General features: G+C 46.6%; 2 protein-coding genes across 3 annotated transcripts; one reads left to right on the forward strand and one right to left on the reverse strand.

The window, feature by feature from the left end:
* Positions 1 to 294: 294 nt before the first annotated feature.
* Positions 295 to 20,670, reverse strand: LOC135827186 (general transcription factor IIH subunit 2-like). 2 transcript variants are annotated; one of them, XR_010555367.1, is made up of 18 exons: positions 20,348 to 20,670; positions 17,055 to 17,132; positions 16,823 to 16,859; positions 15,651 to 15,737; positions 14,922 to 14,972; positions 13,324 to 13,378; positions 12,479 to 12,578; positions 8,410 to 8,500; positions 7,675 to 7,762; positions 6,335 to 6,411; positions 5,959 to 5,989; positions 5,505 to 5,550; positions 4,811 to 4,859; positions 4,230 to 4,275; positions 3,727 to 3,826; positions 2,076 to 2,115; positions 1,252 to 1,491; positions 295 to 1,210 (listed from the first exon to the last, which is right to left on the reverse strand). XR_010555367.1 is itself a non-coding variant. In XM_065339716.1 (17 exons), the coding sequence occupies exons 1-17, from the start codon at positions 20,398 to 20,400 to the stop codon at positions 1,360 to 1,362; spliced, it is 1,161 nt and encodes a 386-aa protein (XP_065195788.1). In that variant the 5' UTR covers positions 20,401 to 20,670; the 3' UTR covers positions 295 to 1,359. The 2 variants fall into 2 exon arrangements, 1 of the variants encoding a protein (XP_065195788.1); XM_065339716.1 differs by having other exon boundaries at positions 295 to 1,491.
* A 381-nt stretch (positions 20,671 to 21,051) lies between these two features.
* Positions 21,052 to 23,972, forward strand: LOC135807004 (uncharacterized). The gene is made up of 5 exons (XM_065321104.1): positions 21,052 to 21,543; positions 21,657 to 21,738; positions 22,103 to 22,157; positions 22,249 to 22,352; positions 23,406 to 23,972. The coding sequence occupies exons 1-4, from the start codon at positions 21,266 to 21,268 to the stop codon at positions 22,284 to 22,286; spliced, it is 453 nt and encodes a 150-aa protein (XP_065177176.1). The 5' UTR covers positions 21,052 to 21,265; the 3' UTR covers positions 22,287 to 22,352; positions 23,406 to 23,972.
* Positions 23,973 to 25,139: the final 1,167 nt, after the last annotated feature.

The raw sequence follows: 25,139 nt of genomic DNA on the forward strand, positions 1-25,139 counted from the left end.
GGTGCTGGGTGGCTGGGGAGGGTTATACTTATAAGTTCTCATAACTAAACTTTTTCGTTCTGTGAAATTATCGATAATGCCGGATGCCCCCCAAAAGAGTTATTGTATGCTGCATGTTGGCGACATAGGCTGTAGGGCATGTTTTCAGAGGTACATGGATGAAACAATCTCTGGTCGACGAGCGACCTACTAACATAGCAGTGTATAGTACACTCGTTACTCGTGTAAACGCTACCCCGCTCCTGTATGACACTAGACAACTGCTGACAACACGCTAACAATCAATAACGCAGATAAGAGCCTGGAGACAGGGAGCTTTCAAGAAGAAAGAGAGGCAGCGACTAAAGCAACCCACAACTAAGAATTCTTGGCAGTAAAAATGAGACGACTGAAGTGCAGCTGAGATAAAACCATAGCAACGTAGACGTAAAGCGTTGGGAATAACAGGTAGAAGCGGATACTGTGATAAAAAATACATCTTTTTAGATGCTTTGATTTGCATAAAACCCACTGGGACAACAGTGAAAACTTTTAAGCCAGACAAGGGACGGTAGAGACCCCGAGGCAACTAACCAATCGACTACCTGTAAAGCCCAGGCAAAATAGACAATCGACCACCTGTAAAGACCACCTGTAACGGACTAGGGAATGTCGCCTGAGGGATAAGTAGCAAGGTGATTGCAAATGCAAATTCAAAGGCAACTAGCCAATAGACCACCTGTCACGGAACTGGGAAAGTCACCTGGGCGGTAAGTAGCAAGACGATTACAATGACAAGTGGAGTTTGGGAACAAAAGAAACAGTTAACTGACATTAATTAGCTAATGATGAACTGTGGGCAACTGACAGTCAGGGCACACTTCGGCCAGAACTCTGGGGCCACTTGAGCCGGAGACACATTCCACTCAAACTCCCTGCTCACAGTATTGCTCCCGCGGGCCTACCTTGTAGGTTGGAGTAATGTAAAGTTACCCTTTAAAGTAATTGTATTTCCACACTAGGATGAGCAACTTGAGGTAATAGGGAATGGCACCACACCAGCAGGATCTGTCAAAACACTACCCGTTAGCTTCCGCCTTCAGCTCAGCTCCCACTAGATTCATGTACCAGGACTGGGCATTTCAGCTAGCTGACAGGTAGCACAGCTGGAGTTCAAAGCTTTCATATCTCATGGGTTGCTAGTCAGTGTTCCTGTTTGTGCCGTCGGCTGGTCACGACTGACTAGCAACCCAGCACACAGCCAGTCGGCAGGTCACGACTGACTAGCAACCCAGCACACAGCCAGCTGTACAGAGCTGCACCACGGTGAGTGTGTCAGTGGTGGTGGCAGTGTCGGTGATGACGGTGATGCAGAACTCCTTACCCGATGCCTGCCACAGTGGCGGGGGTGATGGCTGAGCTGCAGCAGCCTGGGCACGAGTGCAGGGAATCGTGCACGTACACATCACAGTCACTACACAGGTGATTCTGACAGTTGGGGCACATGTACGCCTGCAAGATAGGGGAACAAACAGTCAAACACACAGCAATAACTATAATATTGATGCAGGACAGGGAGACAAACAGTCAAACACACAGCAATCCCAAGAGTATTGATGCAGCGACAAACCAGCGTGCTAGACAATGAAATATTAAAGCAAGACAAACTGTAAGCGCCTCCATTACTGATCCACTGTGGAGAAGGAATAGGTGCAATGTCAGCCCTTTGCGGATCGGGACACACACAGGACAGGCAACTTCACTGTTAACACAAATCTGAATTGCGAAATTGAACTACACTCAAAAGTCTCTTATCCGGATACCTCAGATACGGGCATATCTCTCTACTGGGCACCTCCAGCTTGAGTTGCTAATGCAAAAGTGCTTTGATTTCTGGGGGGGGGGGGGGGGGGGGGGGTTCAATCATGAAACTCAAGCATTCAGTACCCTTGGTCATTCACAAAGATGCTATCTCCAAACGAGTTACAATGCAATCACAAGTCAACGCTAAAATATTTATGATGATGAAAATGTGGTGGTGTTCATTTCAGTTGGAGACAAGAAACTGTTTTTTCCCCAATACACACTGTGCTCACCAGAGTGTTCTGTAGCTGGAGCTGACATCCACAACACACCCTGTAAGTGTGCAGGCACACGGAAGGACACATTGTCATACACACACACACACGCACACACACACACACACACACACACACACACAAAGAGCACATTGGAAAGAGCACATTGGAGGTTTTGCAACAATGATTGGAAATCGCCCAAAGTTAAGAGAACGTATGTGTGGCAGCAATATATACCCCCCCCCCCCCCCCCCCCTATTCACAAACTGAAAAAAGTGCCATGAAATCATATGCTCTACAAAAAAAAACAAAAAACAAAAACAAAACAAAAAATGTAGTCTCTTTATATGGCTGGTTGATGTCCAGGGGTTCCAGGGGAACCCTAATTTTCGTAAATGTACTACTAGAAACCGTATCAGCTATTCAGTTTTGGCTAAACTGGAATCCCCCCCTTGTAGAGATTGCTGGACCCGCCACTGATGTTGGCACTGGTCAGCAGGCTTGCTGACCGGAGCTGTGCAACAATTGCACCAGCTGGCTGTCATGCTATTCACACCAGCCGGAGACTGGGAGTCGGCGCAGTGCCACAAGGATAACGACATATCTCTGCTGCTGAACAACACTGTGCATGTGCTGTGATTCCTGTTACAGTACAGGATGAAAGGCTTTAGAGCCTGCCTGATAGCAACGAAAGAAAGTTCACTTATCACCACTGATCTACAGGGCTGGCCAGAGGAATTCCCATCACTAAAACCCAATAGAAGAGTTACAGTGGACAGCGCTGACACAGCTCTACAGTAGTGTTAACATGACATTGGCCCATGTGCTTGAAGGCAACAGTGCTGCTTCGTTTCCAGTAGAGTGCCGCTCCCGATCATCCGTACTCCTCCGGGTGCAGGCTGCTGTCTCCAGGGGTTCAGAGGGTTCAGATGGGAAGTTGTTCGGATAAGGGGGGGGGGGGGGAGGGGGCAACGCCCTCCTGCTTTCATTATGTCTCATTCTAGTTCGTCAGTGCCACAGGAATACGACAAACTTCTGCTCCTTGAATTTAGCAATGGAGAAAGGTTTAACTTTTGACGACACATTGGTGTCATGCATCCTGTGCAACAGTGTCCTAGTGTTCCGGGCAGGAAGAAACAACAGAAGAGAAAAACTCATTTTATCCCCCTCAAATCACTGTGACCAAATGTTTCCGACAATTGATCATTTGGGAATAGATGACGTTCGGGCAATTGGCATTCCACTGCAATGGGCGGATTTACCCAGCACCCGTGTATTGTACGAAATAAGTTGCGACATCGGCGGTGATCAGTGAAGAAAGTGTCTACTCCGGACGTCGGAGCTCACGCTTCCTGCCAACTGACTTGACACTCACTGACCCACGACAAGTTCAACTTGTGAAAGGTGAATTCCCCGAAACACTGTGTATTGAGCAGGGAGTGGTGCTTTCTTGCAGGTTTGCCGAGTGGAAGGCTCGATGGGCTTCTCGTGTGCTCCAGACGCAGTCGTGAGTCAGTCAAGTGTCAAGTCAGTCAGCAGGATGCGCGAGCTCTGACGTTCAGAGCAGACACTTTCTTCACCTGTGTATTGTATGTTTGAACTACATCTGCAGCAAGACTTCGCACGGCACAACTGCACAAGAGTGCACAACTCCCACACATTGTCTTACACGGCTGGTGTGTCCTTGACCTGCAGTTCCTTGAAGGACGGCAGTGGGAATAGATGATGATAGGAACGAGCCAAGTGTGGTGCTGAGACTAAAGTCAGCTCTGTGCAGCCAGAAAACATGATAGCAACACAGACGCATAAGCAGTGTATTGAGAAAAGACACATAAGCATGTGGTAGAATACACAAAGACGCTAGCTACTCAGCACAGGGAGACGGACAAAGCTGGCTACTGAGCCCTCGTAGATGCAATGGCCCAACCAATGATGTACAAACATTGGCTGGGGCTAAACTTGGTGAACTCGAAGTTGAAAGAGGCGCATGCCAAATCTGGTAGTCAAGTTCAGCTGCCCACGTTCATATTCCAGTGACACACCAAACTATGAGCAGCAGTGCTTCATGATGACTGTCACTATGTACACTGGAAAATCTCAATACAAATTGCAGTATGAGCCTGACACAACTAGCAGCACTAGCTAAGAGAGCACACTACATGCACAACTTACGGCAGGCTTTGCAATCAACAGGAAGGTCACAGTACTTAGTCTTGCACTACACAACAACATCAACAAACCAGAAGATAACATTAACTTAAAACACAAGGACTTTCTTGCATGTCAATAATATGGCAAAGATAGAGTGCATTGCTAACTTGCTGTTGCTTACCTAAGTGGATATAAAGTGGATATACGTACATATTATGCTGCTGCGATTTGGCCTTTTGCCTATTGGTTTTTTTTTTAAATGTTGTGGAACACTTGGGAAAAAATATTTCGCTCATAAAAGAGACGCAAACACCCACACACACAGACACCTGCACAATCCCACGTGCATGCATGCACATACACATGCACGCACGCGCGCACACACCCACACCCACACACCCACACATGCATCCACGCACACATACACACACGTATGTGTACGTGTACGCAACATGCACACACCTAGCACCTATGCATATACACAACGGTTGAGAAAGGAGAATGACTAAACGGGAAGATGCTCAACCAGGAAAAGAAAGTTAAAAGAAACACATGACCTTTGAGTCCCACCGCAACACCATTAGAATCTAAAAAATACTTACCTGTGGACAGAAGTAACCTTGATACGTGAGATTTGGTGTTTCCACATGGCTGCCAAAGACAAAACACATCAAGTACAACTTAAAAATTAATGCATGTCTTTCTGAAAGGGAAGGGAAACTCTGTGACCGTCCCTTTGCGCCAGGAGCTAACATGCCCAATGGCGAATGGCCGACAGTACAGGGAATTGTACCGTATTTTCCGGAGTATAAGCTGCACTTTGAACACACAAAATTCACCCAAAAAAGGGGGGTTGCGACTTATACTCTGACGATCAAATTAACGGTGACAAATAGGGTAGATGTCTGTATTCGTGGCAAAAAATGGGGGGGGGGTACGGTTTATACTCCGGAAAATATGGTATCAGGAAATTGTGATCCCAGAATGTAGACACGAGGCAATGCAGTGATGCGACTAAACTTAGATACATACCAAGCAGTGATGCGACTAAACTTAGATACATACCAAGCAGTGATGCGACTAAACTTAGATACATACCAAGCAGTGATGAGACTTAACTTAGATACATACCACGCAGTGATGAGACTAAACTTAGATACATACCAAGCAGTGATGCGACTAAACTTAGATACATACCAAGCAGTGATGAGACTTAACTTAGATACATACCACGCAGTGATGAGACTAAACTTAGATACATACCAAGCAGTGATGCGACTAAACTTAGATACATACCAAGCACAGAGAGATGGTATGGATCCAGCATGATGCTGTGGGAAACCTGGAGCAGAAACAAGACAAGACACCAAGAAACAAATATATGAATCAGAATCACACATTTTGCATTCAGCAGAAGCTGCAGAACCTGTCGATAATGTGTTCCATCTCTAGAAACTTCAAAGAACTCATCTCATCTATCCATGATGACTAGTAGGCACAGCGTGCAGCAAATACCCAAACAAACATTCGACAGTGCAAGGCTGCCTACCTCTGTGCATTCGAAAATTCAATCGTACTTGGGCCAAATCATACGACTTGACTGGGCCAGGTGATGTGCATACCATAGACAAAAACCATGTGACTTCGCTAGGGCCAGGTCATACATGGACTATTATACAGAACCATGTGACTTCACTAGGGCTGTACTGAGTACGGACTATGTGTTGCACTGAAAGCAGCTTTTCCCTACCCATGCGAATCAGCGACGCCTCCATTCCACTCTGCAACACAATGGCCAAGCACAAGAGAAGAAAAGATACGTAAGAAATGTCTGTCGCTTGCTTCACCTCTACAGTCCATTCAGAAATAATTCATCTCTGGCCTTGTCAAATCCGATTTAGGCCAAAATGGGCTCAAAACCCCAACTCTAATTTGGCCACAAAGGGGGTTTGGACCAGTGTGTCTGCACAATTATCAATGCTAAATCTGGCCGAAAAAGAACTTCTTTATGGTCCACCTTTTTTCTTAGACAATGGTCCACCATTGTGGCAGTGATTCAACACCTTGTGTGCACATTGTTGACATACACCTGCATCTACAGGTATGCTTCAAACGACCAGACTCACCTCTGCTGGCGGCGGTGGAACATGTCTGAACAGTAAATCTCTGAAATGAGTCTCATCCAGTGCCACTGTGTACGTTCCTGGAGGAAGTAGGAAAACACACGGCACAAACACACACATGCACGCATACCCAGACACACACACCCACATGCACATTGAAATCTTTAAGGGTGCGTTCTTAAATCCTCTCGGAAAAGTTGGAGACTCTCCGAAAAGTTCGAGAGCTGTTATTATATCCTCTCCGAATTTTAGGAGGCTCTCCAAAGCTTTCCAAGCTCTCCAAGCTTCAGAGGTGGTTGAAACTTGGAGATTCCCGCGGTTTGGGATCAGCGCATGCGAACTAGGCTAAAAGCCACGTGTTGATCATGAGTGTACGCATTCCCCTTTTCGCATACGCACAGCACATACTATATTCGTGGCACTCAAGATCGCGGCCCCTTTGGCGCTTCATTTTGCTTGACATCTGCAAAATATCTCCGAATTCTTCGAGACCCGTTCTTGAAGAATCCCAGTTTCTTCGACTTCTCTTTTCTTCTTCTCCTAGAAGCTAGAGAATTTAAGAACGCACCCTAATTCTCACGATGGCCTGTGGCCAATAAGAGCACATGTTACTATCGTTGCAGGTGGGCAGCATGTGCAGTTCTTCTGGGTAGCAGAGCGCACCATGCTGCCAAAACAGCACAAACCATAAAAAAAATTTGGAATTTGGAAAATTTATTTTTCATTGCTATCAGGTTCGGCCTCATTTTCTCTGTGCTGCGCTGATGCGTCCACAAAGGACGAAACAGTTCTGCTGTCCGCAGATTGAGGTTATGCATATAGATGTCTCTATACTGATGTTCATCCTTTTATAAAATGTACGCATGTATACACTACTTGGGACTCGTGCATGCTCTTTCGTATATGCACGCATGCCCACCTGTTCAGAGAGTTGCTAATTTCCCTTTGTCATGTCAGTCACAGATCGTCGTTATTCTTTCCGTTCCTATCATATATCACGTATTTGTGTCCTATGGAATCTGTGGGTAAAGCTTCCAACACAACACAGACTACACTGCTTTCACTACCTGATACTGCACAGCAAGCTCAAGAGCAATGCTCAAATATCAGACAAGAAAAAAGCTGGAGCCAATGACACCCCCCCCCCCCCCCCCCCCCCCTCTTACCCGTGCAGGGGGAGCGTGTGAATTGGCATGGTCGAAGAGGAGGGGATAGCTGCACAGTCCAAGATACTGACTGTCCACTGTTAGACATGCTTGCCTGCCTGGAAAAATGATAAAAGCAGCCAACAGGGTCTAAGCAGCAGAGGATGTTTGAAAGCAAGTTAACAGTGATCACTTTACCTCTTGTTTGCTCACAGATTTGTTTGCAGATGAACACTGACGCTGCCAAGCCTATAATTGAGCATTGCACATTAGCTGTCTTCATGTCCTGAAGTGAAGGAGACAACACATGCACAGAATACACAGATTATCTCATTGGAGCAGGTGGTGGTGAGTGGACGAAAGCGGAGCACGCTCGCACGGGTGTGTGAAGCAGTACACAGCAGATATCGAGCTATTCAGTGGTGAAGAGGATGGTTAGCGAAAGAAGCGAAAGTATATGGGCAAAGCATACACCACAAGTGAAAAGGCAGTCCAGCCTGGTAAGAAGCTGCCAGCAAGTCAATGTTCAATTGCACACTTGTGCGCTCATGTATGTATACTGACCCGCACACACACATGCACTCACGCACACATACGCACACACTCACGCACACATACGCACACACTCACGCACACATACGCACACACACACACACACACACACACACACACACACACACACACACACACACACACGCGCACTCACACACACATACACACACACACACGCGCGCACGCACGCACACAAAAACACACACGCATGCATGCAAGGGCACAGCCAGCCAGCCAGCCAGCCACTTGCACACACATGTACACAAGTACCAAGATGCTAGAAACCTTCTTTATGGCAATGCTAGTAGCTATAAGTAGATACAGAAGTTAAGGTAGGACCCATCATGAAAGTTCAGTAGTGCATGCAGCAAGAGTATGTACCTCAATGGTCTGAAAGATATCACCTGGATCACATGATGTCAAGCTGCCAAGGATCACCAGTATTTCACGACTGCTATGGCCAGGCATATTCCTGAACAAGAAGCAAAGCAAAGCAGACACTACTGAGAACCGTGCTTTTCGTTTCGTCAACACTGGGAACAAGCAATGCGATCCCTTCTGCCTGTGCCACCACAGTCGCACTGTCATTCCAACACTTTCCTAAACAGATTCACTTGTGTGTGCAAATTACTTAGCAGTTTGCTCGGTAACCAGTGAGGTGGAAACAAAAAAAGAACAAAAAAGAGTAGGGCTGAAACGATTATACCGAATAATCGAGTACTCGTTTGATAACTCTAACGATCGAGCAATCGTTTAGATTACCGATTACGATTATTTCGCGTTTTTAAAATTTTTAATTTATTATACGCGCAGTGCATGCAGCGCAGAGTATATAATTATAGTACACAGTACTACACACTGCACGCGCTGCGTCGCAGCCGCTCAGGACAGAGTACGCGCAGTGCATGCAGCGTGAGTTCAAACATCGAGTACAGTCCTACAGTCCATTCAGAAAAGGTTGATATCCTAGCTTTTGGCCATAAACGGGTCAATTTTTGAGTTTTCGTCTCCTTTTTTTGGCAATCCCCCATGGAATGCTCTTCCAATTGTGTTTTTGAAGTCTATTTCTCCAAAAAAGCAAGCCATAACAAGAATAGGATTTCGGCCAGGTTTTGCCCCCAAAGCACTGAATTGAGTAAAAACCATGAAAAGTTCACTCCACTTGCATAACAGTACATTTGAGGTTCGAACCCCAGTTGAGGTGCCTTTTCGGACCCTTTTTCAAGTTTCGAATCGCGCGGCACTGCACAGTGTACCACAAAATCGCCAAACACGGGAGCTCTCCAGAGCCAGCGCTCAACCTTTTCTGAATGGACTGTAGTGTAGTACAACGAAGCTGGAGCATGAAGCTCGAAGGTCAAGGTCGCGTCCGGTCTACATACATAACAGCACACGTACAGTTCACACTTCAAGCGAGGAATTTTACTGGTTGGACTTACGCGGGTAAAAGTAAAATAGTTTACTCTGTCATCGTCGATCTAGTAGGTAGCAGCGCACTTCAATATTCCCCGTCGTTTCGAGTAGCATGAAGAGAGCTAAGCGTTCTGTCGTTTGGGAGAGCTTCTCCGAGCCCAAGGACGGCGCGACGAAATGTAAACACTGTAACAAAGAGTTCACGTACACAGGTGGAACCACTAATCTCAAGGAGCATCTGAGACGGGTTCATCCTAAAGTGCTTGGGGAAGAGGCAGAGGAATCACCTTCGAAGAAGACCATTACTGACTTTTTGTGTCCACTCCAGTAGCAGCTAAAAAGACCTGCACACCGGCCACAGCAACGCAAATAACGGATCTGCTCGTGGACTGGGTCAGTCGTGAGTTGCGTCCACTTTCCATCATAGGTGATGCTGGCCTGAAATCGCTGCTTGCGTTCGTTATGCCTGGATATGTTGTTCCGTCTAGGACGCACCTCACCAGACTGCTGCTCACGCGTCATGCAGAAGGGAAGACTGAGCTGCAAAAGATTCTGCAAAAGGTCTCGTGGGTTTGTTTGACGACAGATGCATGGAGCTCAAGAGCTGCGCAGTCATTCATGACAGTTACCTGCCACTTTGTGGATAAAACTGGGAACCTGGCTAGTGTCGTTCTCACAACGTGCCACTTTCCTGGGAGTCACACTAGCAATCGGATTGTCGACAAGGTGGAGGAAGCGCTTGCCATGTTCACAATCAAGTCTGGCCAGGTAATCGGTATCGTACAGGATGAGGCTGCCAATACTGTCCTGGCTGGAAAAATGTTGCCAGAAAAGTTTGGCAGGAGTAGTTTTGCCTGCTCTGCTCACCTCCTGCAAACTGCCATTCGTCGGGCATTGGATGGTAGCCCTATCCACGCACTCCTAGCTGTCTGCCGCCGAGTTGTTTGCTATTTCAGGCATAGCAACCAAGCTACAGAGGAATTACTGAGGAGGGAGGCACAGCTTGACCTTGGCTGCTTGAAGCTAGTCCAAGACGTACCAACTTGCTGGAATTCGGCATACCTGATGATGGAGAGGCTCCTTACTGTTCGCCAAGCCGTGACTGCTGTGCTTTCTGTGGCAAAGAAGAAGGAGCACAGAGACTTGATGCCCTCGAACAGTGACTGGGACGTCATCGAGGAGCTGATCAAGGTGCTGAAGCCATTCCAGGTTGCCACAACGGTCTTCAGTGGGCAAAAATATGTGACAGTATCGCTTGTCTTTCCTGTCATCACATCTCTCCATGAGCAGCTACATCAGGCAGGTGATTTCTCCGCTTCTGTTGCTGATCTACGGTCCAAACTAGCCGATGCCCTCACTGCAAAGTTTGGCTTGGACACAATGGACCCAGCATCACCTCTAGTTATTGCATCAGCAATTGATCCGCGTTTTCATTCCCTTGATTTCCTGGATCAACTGGCCATCCCTCCCGAGATTGTGAAGAGTAACCTGAAAGATCAGGTGCTTGCAATGTCAACATCAACAATGTCCAAGAGATGGACAGCGTAGCAAGCATTTCAGCGGGCAGTATGGCAGCCTCTGTCGCATTTGGTGCTGCATCCGGGCTTGATATGCTGCTGAGACAGGCTTCACCATCATCTACAGCTGGAGCAGCCAGCAACGTGGAAGAGGATCTTGCCATGTTTTTCAGCGAGCGCCAATGCCCAAGCGACACCGACCTACTTGTGTGGTGGAAGACGAACGGAAATCGATTTCCCCTGCTTGGCAAGCTAGCTCTCAAGTACTTCTGCATTCCGGGCTCATCTGTGCCATCGGAGCAAGTATTTTCTGCATGCGGTGTGCTAGTTAACAAGCTCCGCTGCGCATTGAGCCCAGCCACCATTGATGCAATGATCTTCTTGAACAAGAACATGTCACTCCGTGCTTGCCACAAAGTGGTAAGGACTGATGTTGGTGAGCTGCCAACAGCCTTGGCTGCAGCAACACAGCAGGTGGAGCTTTGCGAGGAGGAAGAGGAAGAAGATGATGATGCCTAGCTCACGCTTCCCAGTCTACCTTTGGAGTAACAATTTGTACCACTGCCCAGCCGTAATGGTGCTTGCCTTGCTTGAATCATGTATACTCAGTGTGCACAAACGTTAGTTAATACATGTACATGTACTTCTAAGAGCTTAGGAAGAAGTATTTGTTGTTATGTGACATTAAATTTTCATACTGGCAATCCAACGTATCCATTCCACGTTTTGTTATTAGCTACATGTCTTGGCAGTGCTATCGAACATTCCGCATCACTCTCAGCCATTGTTGGCTAGTTGTTGTTTGTAACGCTGCCCATTAGTGGACAATCATGCCACAAAACATTTTTGTGCAAAATTGTGTACATATTTCCACTTTGACCATTCCACGTACATATCCCAGGTGCGGCCTCTTAAAGATTATAATCGAATAATCGATCGTTATGATAAAGAGTAATCGATTGGGCTAAATGGATGATCGTTTCAGCCCTAAAAAAGAGCAAGCACTCTTCAGGAATTATCGTTATACAAGTACTAAGGAACAAATCGGAACAAAGAAACTAATAAAAAACCAAAGTTGGAGAAGAAACACATAATTACAGCACTAAGATATCAAAGTCTCATTTCTAATAGGGGATTCACGAATGCACAGTACTGACCCAACCACCCACCCACGCACGCTACCACACGCACGCTACCACACACACGCTACCACACGCACGCTACCACACGCACACTACCACACGCACACTACCACACGCGCGCTACCGCACACACACACTCATGCATGCAACCACCCACGCACCAGAAGAATGAAAACTTCCACGACAGAACAGCAAGAAGAAGAATAACTCAACAGACTGCAACGCTTGACACTGAAGACAATAAGCAAAACAGACAGTGGTAACTGCGACATTATCCACTTATCGAAAATGTGGCCACAGCAAACAGCACCCTTCCCTCAAAACGGATTCTGACAGTAACCGGCAAGCCTAATGCATGTAGCAACTGCAAATACTCACTTCAATATGCCAGTGGCCATGTCCAAAGCATTCTGAAGTGATGGCTCACCCGCACAGTTTGCAGCACCTTCCAGGGATTGCAAATGCAAGGCAGAATTCCCTGTCAAGAGCAAAAACAAAAACAAAAACAATTTTTCAAAACAATTTGCATGGAATTGACTCGGATGGAGAGCCAAGGATTAATTTATAGAAGAAAAAAGGACCAAGGACCTACAAGTTACGCTATAATGTCCACTAACACCACCAGTTCCTAAACAATCAGCTCATGCGATAACATTGCACGACACTGACCGACGGTATTGACGTTCTACAACTAACTGGCTAACAGCTCTAGCACATCTTGGATGCGCACTCCAACAGCCTTCCAACTTGGGGGGGGGGGGGGCTCCTCATGTTATTTCTATAACTTAGAACCTTCCAAATTGGAAGGCTGTTGGAGTGCGCATCCTAGATGTGCTAGAGCTGTTAGCCAGTTAGTTGTAGAACGTCAGTACCGTCGGTCAGTGTCGTGCAATGTTATCGCATGAGCTGATTGTTTAGGAACTGGTGGTGTTAGTGTACATTATAGCGTAACTTGTAGTTCCTTGGTCCTTTTTCTATAAATTTGCATGGAATCACACCAATACACATGTAACATACCGGCACAACATTTGCGCAAGATGCCGAAGATGCCGAAGAAGATACGAATGTGACACATCCCTGTTGAATAGGTACTTGCCATGATTTAAACCATGCGAAGAACAGAAATGGGCACTGGACAGGGCCAAAGAAATCCATGATTACCTAACACGACCGATAAGGCCATTACCCGCAAATGAATGTGAAACAAGGAATAGCTGCCTTACCACTGAGCGTTGTGATTCGTTCAGCTCTTCCATTCTTAGTGATGATTACACCAACCTGGATAGAATGTAATACAATACAGGTAGACTCCCTTTAATTCGAACCTCAAATTGCCAGGCCCTAACTTCGAATTATCCAGAACTTCTAATTATCCAAATGCAGCCCCATGCACTGATATGTATGTCAAAATGCTTGAAATCGCATGCTGAATATTTTTTGCACATTTTTATTTGCATCAACGAAACATAGGTGCAAGGTGGTCGTACCGGTCGTGTACAACGGATCATCAAACCACTGGATCGAAACAAAATCATTTTGACATCTTCATTTTCTAGTGGAGAAGTTGTCAGTCACTGCAGCTTTCCTGAAACAATTTCAACGGAAAAGAACTGCGCTGCCTAATCCGCGTCATGAAAGGCCGTCGGACAGCAGCACGTCGTTCTGGAGAACGGAAGTGGAGCATAGGCATAGACAATATTTACGACAATAGTGTTTTTGTGCGCCAACATCTCCGCGCACGAGCTGGCGCGGCAAGAAAGGCCATCGAGATCCGCGAAGAGAGTCAGCCACCTGGAAGACATCGTCTTCAATCAAACCTTTGCAATTTGCCTCGCACGAGCTTGAAAGAAATTTCGAGAGAAGGTGGGTTTCTTGAGCGCTATAGTCGATCCTGCAGCGGACCATCGATCGATTTTTGAGCTACTCTTGGCTAGAGAAGGAGAAAAGAATGAACTTCGAATTACAAGGATAGCAACTCAATCTCACTTCGAAATAAGCGTTCAAAGGACATAGCCAATGTACTGTAAACAGCTCTTCTGTACGAAGACTGGGTTCGAATTATCCAACCGGCGCACTTTTCGTACTTCGAATTATGCATTCGATTTTGACTTGAAGTGACTTGCAGAAGATCGGTACGACGAAAAAGTTCGAATTACACGGAATGTTCGAATTATACCGTATTCGAATTAGAGGGAGTCTACCTGTATAATGTGGGCACAAGTTATCACAATACAATGTCATGTGGGCACAAGTTATGGTTCAGCTACAGAAAACAAGACACCAAGGAAAGATCTGGAACAAATTGAACGTAGAAAGGAAAGGACATATGGATACGAGTTAAGAGTAACCGTCCACCATTGTAACTACATACTGTGTACAGTCAGAATGTGCAACAACTAGGCACAAAACTGACAGAGTGCTGAGACATTCGACGACCTGACACCTAGCCCCAACACAGTTGGTCATTCCTAAGCCTAGAACCTTCGAGTTGGAAGGCTGTTAGTTAGCGCACCGGAGATGTGTTGGAGCTAGGTGTCAGGTTGTCGAATGTCTCAGTGCTCTGTCAGTTTTGTGCCTAGTTGTTGCACCCTATATGTGTGACAAAACGCCCTTCAGTCAGTGCTACTTGAGCGATACCTCAACATGCGTTTACCTACTAAGCATTCCACTAGCCTTTCGCCATGCGAAAATGGCTCATGTGTCTTGTTCAGTGCAAGGAGAAGTGGTACACAGGAGACAGAAGAATATCTTGCATACAGCAAGAAGCGGCCACATACCATGTACATCCCGTATGCTACTAGCAAACAGAAGTGCAACTGACCTGGGAAATTGGGTTCTGATTGAAATACTCCGATAGGAAGTCTTTCAACAGCTACAAGCGGCAGACACAGGAAAAAAGGACATCGAAACCATGTAGCAATGTCACACCAACGGCAACGAGACAACATCCATCCGAATTGCCATACACTGCATGACAATTCGGATGGGTGTTGATGTCACACATGCCATGTGGTTGGAACAGTAAGCACAACAAAATCGCATAGCACGTTTAGTACTATGCACTGGGTATCAACGCCTTCCTCAAGTCACTCTGATCAACACTTATAGGGAGGTCGGATCAATAAACTTATATCTGTGAACGGTCTGGGGTTTTCTAGCTGTCCCTCTACCTCCTGCCCAGCATGCCTACGATGTTAACAAGAAAAAGAAACGGTTGAGCTCACTCCATACCGTACACAAATCAACCATGCATACCGTTATTAAAATTAAAATCCGATCACGTGAGTCAAGTTGGCGGTGCCCTGCACTAGTAGAGCACAGCCCCGGTGTTCACAGGTCTAGGGCTGTACAGCGCCCAGCGTGTACTTGACTCACGTGACCAGATTTCATTGAGCATCCCTGGCTGTGGAAAGCACAGACAGGCACAGACGGACACACATGCACGCACAGGCACAGGCACACAGATCCAGACCCAAACCCAGATACAAACACACACACGCACGCACACACACAAGCCCCCCCCCCCCCACATACACACACAAGCCCACACCTTCTGTGTAATATCCAGTCTGGTGGGCCACATGTCACCCTCTCGCATGGCCAAGGACAGATCAACGACGATGAACAAGTGACGCATCTATCAGCACATTGACACATCAAAATAAGAAGACGAAAAACTACTCATAACTCGTATCCATGCATCCTTTTCCTTTTTATATCCAAAAAGCTCTTCATATTTTAGAAAAGTGCCTGGCCACTCATGAATACGTCTTCCAGTGTTGGTCCAAATCACACAGGCAAAAAGATCAATGGATGCTATGATATCATTGGCTGATATTTTACCTACTGTAAAGCGTGAAATTTTCGCGGCGTTTTTAGTTCGCGTTTTCAGAATCCGGACAGGTTTGCGAGGTTTTAATTTTGCGATTGCAGAATGGCATTCTTGCTAAACCTGTGGCATTCTTGCTAAACCTTTCATGGATCTCCTTTTCGCGCGGTCGCGAATTTCGCAGAAATTAGACAATCGCAATAATTTCACGGTTTACAGTATAACCAAGAGTACATAACTAATGTCAACATAGGCCTGTGCATGACATATCTAATAATAATAATCTTGACCGCACAACGCCCTGTATTCGTACACTCAAAACCCAAAAACTTGTGTACCAACACACACGTTTTCGATTCGTTCACGCACAGGCATGATCTGTAAACTTTGTACATACACTTCAGTTCCGTTAGTTGCAAGGCCAGCGGAAAGTGTGGTGTGTGCATTTTCTGGGGTCCTAGAATGAAGCTGCATGATGTAATGAAGACAGCATGCCATGAAGTTAGCCCATAGAAAAAAGATACTCTGTATGTATAGCACTACAAGTGCACTCAAGGTACTAGGTGCATCTGAAAGGCTCAAGAGTACTTCCAAAATATTATGATTGCGCACTGGATGCTGATACTCCTAACTTGACCTACGATGTGACTGATCGACCTGGTTTGGATGTATACGGCTTTGTCGTAAAGTTCTGTACGGAGCATGACATCATCGAAGTCCATTTATCACGCTTCCCCTATGGCAAGTGTCGGATTTCGCCGGTTACAACTGTGCACGCGATGCTCCACTGCAAAAACGTTCAGGTTGAGACGGGTCAACAGCACCGTGTGGTAATGGGAATAATGTGTTCAAATCATCTAACAATTTGTACTCGGGCTGAAGGGTGGACATACCATTCCCAAGCGGACATTGGCAGGCCTGTCAGCAGCTCTATCCAGGAAAAGCACAAGGAACACACATGCATGAAAAACACATTCGGATCAGTGAAGCGCGGCGTATTGTTCTGTAGGAATAACACTAAACGGTACGCAACACAAGAATTCAAGTCAAACACACGTGCGCGCACGCAAGCAGGTACAGAACAGTACAAAAGACGTGTACGTCCAAGCGTACGCGTGAAATTACCTTCGCCGTTGTGCTCGCAGTGCGATGTCATCAACAGCTGCTTGCAACGAACCCTCGGCATCTTCATGCAATGCCTCCCTGCCAATACAACCAAATCCCAAAGAGCAGCAGAGCCACACGTAAGAGTACAACATAAAAGCAGACATACCTTAGTGGAGGCAAGAGAAATCAAACTCTTGGCTTTGCACACGAGTGTACGCACGATACTTGACCGGGCACTGAATAGCTTGTATCGACACAGAAAATTCCATGGCACGCAGGAATATCTCCCAAAGTGACACACCGTTATTGCCTGACTTTTATCGTGAAATACGGGTAGGCTGATTGACTACGAAAGGCAAACTATTGTTGGAATTTCTCAGCACTGAATATGTACAGGCTGCAGCAGGAGTCTCTTTAGTGGTAGATACTTAACTACTCCCTACTCAAGAGTATCATGCCGCGGATCAATCTGCACGCATATGTACATGTACATGTTTTCAATTGCTTTGGTAAGTATTTCGACCATCTCACCCGCCGCGTGAAAACAGGTCTGAGACAATCGACAAACTGGTCGCGTATGCTCGTACTCATCGTATGATCTCCCGGTATAGTACTACTCCCTGATCCACACTGACCACATGCACAGCCAAGTACTGTAAAAGCCATTATTCTAACGAGGCGCATATATATAACGATTTCCCCAAATCGACTGGTTTACGTGTACCAAAGGTAACGATTCTCACTCATTCTCAACGCTCAATAGGACAGTATACAGGGATCGATTTATCCGGGTTCGCATCGCAGTTTGCGAATCAAAATTCACTGGCTGCGATTCGCTTTTCGTTTTTTATCGCCCAAAACTGCGATGCACTACAAAGACCAGTTGTGTGCAGTCTACATGCGACTGTTGTACACACTGCTGACTAGGGAGTAGTATTTTACTACTCCATCCAACTGGCCTTTCCTGCTCAGTCCGCGCGCGGGTCGCGCTCTTTCGATTTTGGACACTGGACTAGCACTGGTCGTACACGACTGCAGTCTTCTGAAGTTTTGTACACGGCGGTGACTTTTCCTGATGTTCTCCTTTCTTCTTTCACTTTCAAGCTCAGTTTGTTTCTGTTCGACAAGGCACAGTTGAAGTAGACGGTTCTTAGTCTCATGTAGCCAACATGTCAGTGAATCTGATCAGTGATTCACTGTCCAGAAGAGAGACAAAGAACTGGACGCGCCAGGAATGTCGATTCGTTTCGATGAAGAAAAAGAGAAAAGCGAAATCAGTCGATGCGCTTTGCACGAAATGTCACGATCGTTTGAGTGCTTTCCTGAGGTTTCTTTGTCGAAGGAATCAGTGGAACTGCCCTGTTGAAGGACATTGTGTTGTGAAGAACTCGAAGTCGGATGGACGCTGAACATGTAACGTGCCCAAGCGAAAACTCTAACGTAAATATTCAGGTCGAACATTCGCTTGGAAAAGCAAATAGCAACTGCAGCTATTGTCCTCTTCTGTACGAAATCCTGCTATTGTACAGCTATACATGTAAACTTTTGATGAAGGAAAACTGCTAATCAATACTGGGAGTTGCTAGTCAATTGTAAAACTGTGTAGCAGTGACTGCTATGCAAAAAAATCAAAGTAAATCGATCCCTGGTATATGTATCGATTTCTGTATAACGATTTCTATTTTAACGACAGATTTCTCCTCGTTAACTCGTTAGAGTTACAGGCCCGTCGCACCGACTTTGGAGGTGGGGTCGCCATAGAAGGGGGGGGGGGGGTCCGGGGTCCTCCCCCGGGAAAAAAATTCAAAAATTAAAGCCAATTGCAAGCATTTCCGGGTATTTCGTGCCATTTCAGTGTACGGTAATTACAATGAAAGTCTTTTTGATTCTGCAACAAACGAAGAAGACACTGACAAACATTACCCTCCTCCGGGAAAAAAATTCAAAAATTGAAGCCAATTGCAAGCATTTCCAGGCATTTGGTGCCATGTCAGTGTAACCGCAATGAAAGACTTTTTTCTGCAACAAACCACGATTGGGGACAAGGATTTGTCACGTTTGCGCTAACCTGCGATCATTGTGCTTTGTTGTAATGTGCTCCAAAAAAAAAAAAAAAAAAAAAAACGGCCGAAAAAGTGGGGCGGCCTGTGACGGCCTTGAGTTAGCACTTCGTTATATGGCTTTTACAGTATGACATCTGGTGGGTAGTCCCCTCATGTCACATGCTGGAGTGACTTTCTCCTTTCTCTCTGTACCAGTGCTGGGTGCCTGGCCAGGAGAGCCCATTCCATTCACTACTGCAGATGCCAGCCTAGTATGAAGGATCCACGAAACGTATACATGTACCGTAAAATCCCGCCAGAGCGCCCCCCGTCTCTCCCATCCGCCCCTCCCTGACTTCTTGTCAGGGACGTGATTGACTGTATCCTCGTATGACTCTGTCGCAGTCTGTGATGCCGTACTGTACTGCAGACGCGTGCTCAACCCCGTTGGAAATGTACGCAACAGTGCCCACCCTCTTGACCAGGGATCGCACAAACCCTGCGTTTTGTCGGGTCTGTACGACTCCTGGCTCTTGACCTTTGGTCGGTGTACGAGATGCACGAACAGTTTTCGTAGGGTGAGTACTTTTTCATGTAGCACTGAATGCGGCAAGTAGGACTCGCTCATCCGCCCCTCCCCACCTGAAGCGTCGAGGAGGTAGGGGCGCTCTGGCGGGATTTTACGGTACTAGTATGGATCCATACAAGTTCCGGATCAAGTGGATCAAAAACTCAGTTTGTTTTATGATTCCGGCCCAGCTGTGACGTAGAACTTTCAAGCCCTGTAGTCTATACTAGTAGGGCAAACAGTACAGGGTCCATTGTTAGCCCACATCACCCTGAGACCAAATCCGAAAGGATTTTGCTCTGGGACGTGTAGGAACTGCGGACAGTATGTTTGGGAGCATTTCCCCCCTGTGAAATGGCATTTTGATGACATCACTAGTGAAGTGGCCATGCAATTTGAGGCATTCAAGGCAAAACAGTTGGACACGTTTACAACTAATAGTTGCTTGAAACATAAAATTAGTAATAAAATTGGTCAGCCGTAAAAATCATCAATCTGTTGTTTGTTTTTGCTTGGACGCCTACATTATTCGTAGTACCAGTTGTTTATGCCCACAAACCTGGTTGCACTCGTCAGAATTATCTAAACATCAAGGGAGCATCAAGCTTGCGGGGCAGCAAGACCAAACATCAATAACAAAGCACAGCTTTCAAAATCAAACACGTGTCGCGGTCATTCTGAGAACTACTGCAAAACCTTACCAGGAACGTTCATAGTCAGCTTCCCAGACATAAGCTTTTTCCTCCTCGTCCATTGTGCTCAGCACGTCTTTAGTCCTTGCTGTTGGCAGTCGTACCACCTACTAGTTAGCAAGTCCATGTATTAAACAGAAGTCACTACTAAACTTATTATTGTACACTGTCCAGCTAAATCGCAGCCCACTTCCAAGATCTACAAGACTCTTCACAACGTGATAGGCACGTATAGAGACCAAACGGCTGTGGCAGATCTCAAACTGAGCTCCCTTCAACTTCAAGACTTTCAGTAATACTAATACATGTAGTTAGTTTGTAGTTCAGCTACACAATCATGTCACTCGATGGACAGACTCGAGTCGAGAGTCGAAGCGACAGCAAAAATTAATGATGAATGCATGCAGCTTCGGTTTTTGACTTTTTCAAAGAAAATGATTCCCCTTTTGTGCACGTGATTTACCGGCGCGGCGCATGGGCCATGCACGTGCTAGCGTCCATACCCCGTATACAACCAGTCCGGGGCCCAGTAGGTCTACTGCAGTAGACTCTACAGCTGTAATGACTGATTATGTACACTAGTAGCAAGAGTACATAACCCCCGGTGTTAATATGTACTCTTGCTAGTAGTCACTACATTGTACAGTAGGTATCGGTTATAGCGTGGGTGTTTGAAAAACGACATTTGATTCTTATTGCCGATATTGGAAAGGCTTTCTGTCTAAAGCCTTTCCATACTGGTGCTCGATGTTTTCAGTTTGGGGACACCAAAATTAGTGTACCGCTAAAGACACGTGGTCGACACGTTGTTGACACTTTGTTGACACGTGACCCAATTACCGGCCTACCAAGTGCCTTTGGCGACAGCTAACAGCAACTGTGGAACAGTGCAGTGCCCTTTTTTGGAGCAACGTACGAGTAGTGCCCATGGATTATGACCCCGCGACCCCAATCTACGTGGCGGTCCGCAATTCGCTACTTCATACTGACTGGCGTCCGGCATCGTCCCGAATTTGGCCACAATCTGCTCTCGGGACCCCTATAGGGCTCCCTGACCTGCTCCATCTCCGCCATCGTCAATGTACTGCGCATCCACCCAGGCCAGGACTGCACTTACTTACGAGAAGGAGTATTTGCAAGATGGAACCTGGGAACTGGAAGACGACGAAGAGGAAGCGTGGGAATCCGGCGGCAATGGCTGGGATGTAAGTCCAACATTGCTGGTGCCAGAGTTGCCACTGCTTGCTTATAAGGGAATCATGTGTGTTGCCTTTTTGCCTTTTCCGACGTCCTCTTCCGACTGTACTCCCGATCCCAGGACTGAACTTACGGGAAGGAGTGCTTCCAAGATGGGAGACGAAGAAGAAGAAGCCGCTGAATCCGGCGGCAATGGCTGGGATGTAAGTCCAACATTGCTGGTACTAGAGTTGCCACTGCTTGTTTATAAGGGATTCATGTGTGTTGCCCTTTTTTGCCTTCTCCCATGTTCTCCTCCGACTGTACTGGTGAACGCTGTCACATATGTTGCCCTTTCCAGGCAGTAGAAGGGAGGGGCGGGGGGGGGGGGGCAGCACATCCTGGCATCCAGGAATACTAGGCCCTAGGAACTAGGCAATCTGACCTTTCCTCTTACTCCAATAATGGTATGGATGGGGAGTTCTAGAGCATCCTCAGTCTTGTTAGAGTGAACTGTGCAACTCGGCAATCGGTGATAGCAGAGGACCAATGCCGATGGCGATGCTCCTTCCTTTTTCTCTGTCACAGGCTGCGTTCTCGAGAGGAAGCGTTATTTCTGCATTCCAAGAAGGACGGCACAATGGTGAGTGGAACCTCGTGGGTGTGCAGCCTTGCTAGTTGAATTGTAAATCAACCATTCTTCCTGTCTCTGACTTCTTCAATGTCCTCCTCAGTGTCGGACGGTCCGCGTCGCATTGAACTGGTCCGATGAGGCTGCTATTGCACACACAGTGTGGGCACTCCCATACGGGAACTCGGAAGTACTGCTACAGTACAGGTAAGGTGGCCATTGCTTATGTGCGTGCGCCGTTGTTGTCAACTTCTAAGCCAGCTGTACTCCAACCTACATGGAGTTTGAAAGTAGTCAGCTGGCAAACTACAATTGAAGTTTAGACGTTATATGCCGCGGCTTGGTCAGCTTTTTCAGTTTCACAATGCATTGCACTCAGCACCGCTTCTCGGAATATCTTGTCAGGATAGCTGTGGAATGCATCCTCCCCAGTGGGGGGACGGCAAATGTGCTGTTCATTTTTTAGGCTTGCTTTTATGGTACGTACAAATCCCCATTGAAAAGACATAGTGGAGACCAGAAACTGCAAATAGATGTTGGGAACCGCGAAGACCACCCTTCCTTGTCAAGTTCCCTGAGGGTGTGGAGGGGGGGGGGAGCGGAGGAGGGACATTCCTGCACTGCTTAAAGCACGATTCACAGGAGCATTTTCAGAAATTGCTTGTACATTTGTACCAGTTGTAACCGACAAACGCATTCTCATTGAGCTTTGACTTGAGGCACGTCAGCAAGGCGCTGTTGCATCGCTGACGTCTTGTCGTGATTCTGTGAATGGTATTTTGTGCGAGTTTGCATCGCACGCAGAATCGCAGGTCGTGTCGCATTACGCAGCACACTGCCAAATTGAGCTTTGACTTGAGGCACGTCAGCAAGGCGCTGTTGCATCGCTGACGTCTTGTCGTGATTCTGTGAATGGTATTTTGTGCGAGTTTGCATCGCACGCAGAATCGCAGGTCGTGTCGCATTACGCAGCACACTGCCAAATTGCTTCTGTGAATCCCACGTGAATGGGAATTCCAATGGGAATGTAATCCAGTGCCAACAGGTGTATTCCCGAGCTGCGCATCATACTGCAAAATTTCTCCTGTGCATGCAAATGGATTTTATTGCTCTTCTGTAGTTTGGGAAATTCTCGATTATGATAATTCTGCGTGTGTGTGTACACCAGCCCTTAACATACATGTAGGTGACCCATTTGTGGTGTCTCATAGCCTACCTCACGACCTTATGCTTTCTTTCTGTATCACTTGTATCTTGCAGGTATATCACCCCGTGACGACCACATCGAAGTCTGAAATTGAAGTGTGAAGATGCTTCAGCAACCCCTTCATATTTTTCCATTGCTTTTATTGTGCTTCTACTGTGCATGTGTGTAACTTGTGGGGTATGCATGTGATGACAATGTATGCCGGTGACACAGTCAGATTTTGTCAATGCGTGTAACGTACACCTGCATGCTATCGTTGAAAAGGATCTGCCACTTACGATCTTCGGACGAGTATCAGGTCAGCTTGGTTTTGTGTGTGCTGTACCAGATGCTGTTCACTTCTCTATCTGTTGGATATGTGACTTTCTGCAAGTTTCTGGTGTATGGTGGCCACTTCTTTGCTTGTCTTTAAATGACATTACCATAATTCTGTATTCACTGCTTCCATGGTGTGGTCTGCAAACTGCAATCCTTAGGCAAATATCATCACGGTTTGCAATGTTGTGCTTTGGCCGCCAGCTTACCTACACATTGTAGTTGAATTATTTTTGTTTCACAACTGACTTCCTGAAGTATGGTGGCCACTGCTTTCCATGGCATTATACAATGTTCATCAAGAATTTCCTGTTTGGGTTGTGTGTGTGTATGTATGTATGTATGTGTGTGCGTGCCCATGTGTGTGTGTGCCATGTGCATGTGCGTGTTTGTCACAAGGTGTCTGTGTGCGGGGTAGCAAGGTGGGGAGGGCTGGAATGTTTCAGTGTGCTACTGCAGTTGCATGGCTACATACAGTGCATCGCGCGCGTGCTCACCATGTTTATCTTCGGAGCTGGGCTGGGGTGGGGAGGGAACAGAAAAAGAACTGAAATTACCCATATAAAAACCGCTCTGTGAGCGGTTCTGAAAAACCTCTACTGGTGCAGCCCCGTCGTAAAAGTAAGAAATTAGAACTGGCGCATTGTCCTCCCAAATGTGAACTGATCCACCTAAATCGCGATTGACGGGACCCGAACGCACCAGTAGCACGAGGTCGGGAGGGCACAGGATCACAGCCGGCGTCGGCGCTGATCAAGTTACCATACAACACTTTAGATCTACCCCGAAGCCCACCTTTGCCGCTTTGGCTTTGGCTATGGACCAGCATCCCCAGCTGCATCCACAGGTAGGAACCTCGTGCTACTGGTGCGTTCGGGTCCCGTCAATCGCGATTTAGGTGGATCAGTTCACATTTGGGAGGACAATGCGCCAGTTCTAATTTCTTACTTTTACGACGGGGCTGCACCAGTAGAGGTTTTTCAGAACCGCTCACAGAGCGGTTTTTATATGGGTAATTTCTTACACACGATAAATCACGTGTGACATAATATGCACGTGTGACATAATACATGTTTGGCATGTGGACACGTACAATCATGTAGGTCTACACCAGGGAGTAGTACAATACGGTATTGTACTACTCCCTGGTCTACACAATCATGATACACACGGATCAGACTCGCGGTCGTGCTAGGCGACTGCGGAGGAGAGAAGTCGGAAGAAAGAGTCCGACTGGACAGAAAAAGTGATTCTCCAATGCTCAGTTGGACATAACTCTCTTTTTGTGTTGAATATTATTGTATTGAGCATGCACAGAGCACAGATGTTATTACTACAGGCGATACACTTTGCACTAATCTGGCATATTTTGCTACACAAAATCCATTCTTAGGGCCGATATATTCTACTATGCGATAATACTGCTTGTAAGAATAAATTTACACATAAAATAGGTGTTATGATTATGAACA

This window comes from Sycon ciliatum, chromosome 1, assembly GCF_964019385.1.
Source record: "Sycon ciliatum chromosome 1, ocSycCili1.1, whole genome shotgun sequence".
Classification (NCBI taxonomy): Eukaryota; Metazoa; Porifera; class Calcarea; order Leucosolenida; family Sycettidae; genus Sycon; species Sycon ciliatum.

Excerpts from the sequence above, each read along its gene's own strand:
- LOC135807004 (XM_065321104.1), top strand. The coding sequence starts at position 21,266 with ATGGATTATGACCCCGCGACCCCAATCTACGTGGCGGTCCGCAATTCG. Across the intron at positions 21,544-21,656 it reads CCGGCGGCAATGGCTGGGAT|GACTGAACTTACGGGAAGGA; the intron begins GTAAGTCCAACA and ends TCCCGATCCCAG. Across the intron at positions 21,739-22,102 it reads CCGGCGGCAATGGCTGGGAT|GCTGCGTTCTCGAGAGGAAG; the intron begins GTAAGTCCAACA and ends TCTCTGTCACAG.
- LOC135827186 (XM_065339716.1), bottom strand. The coding sequence starts at position 20,400 with ATGGACGAGGAGGAAAAAGCTTATGTCTGGGAAGCTGACTATGAACGT. Across the intron at positions 15,738-16,822 it reads CCAATGTCCGCTTGGGAATG|ATGCGTCACTTGTTCATCGT; the intron begins GTATGTCCACCC and ends ATGTGCTGATAG. Across the intron at positions 4,276-4,810 it reads AAGGTTACTTCTGTCCACAG|TGCAAGACTAAGTACTGTGA; the intron begins GTAAGTATTTTT and ends GTTGTTGTGTAG.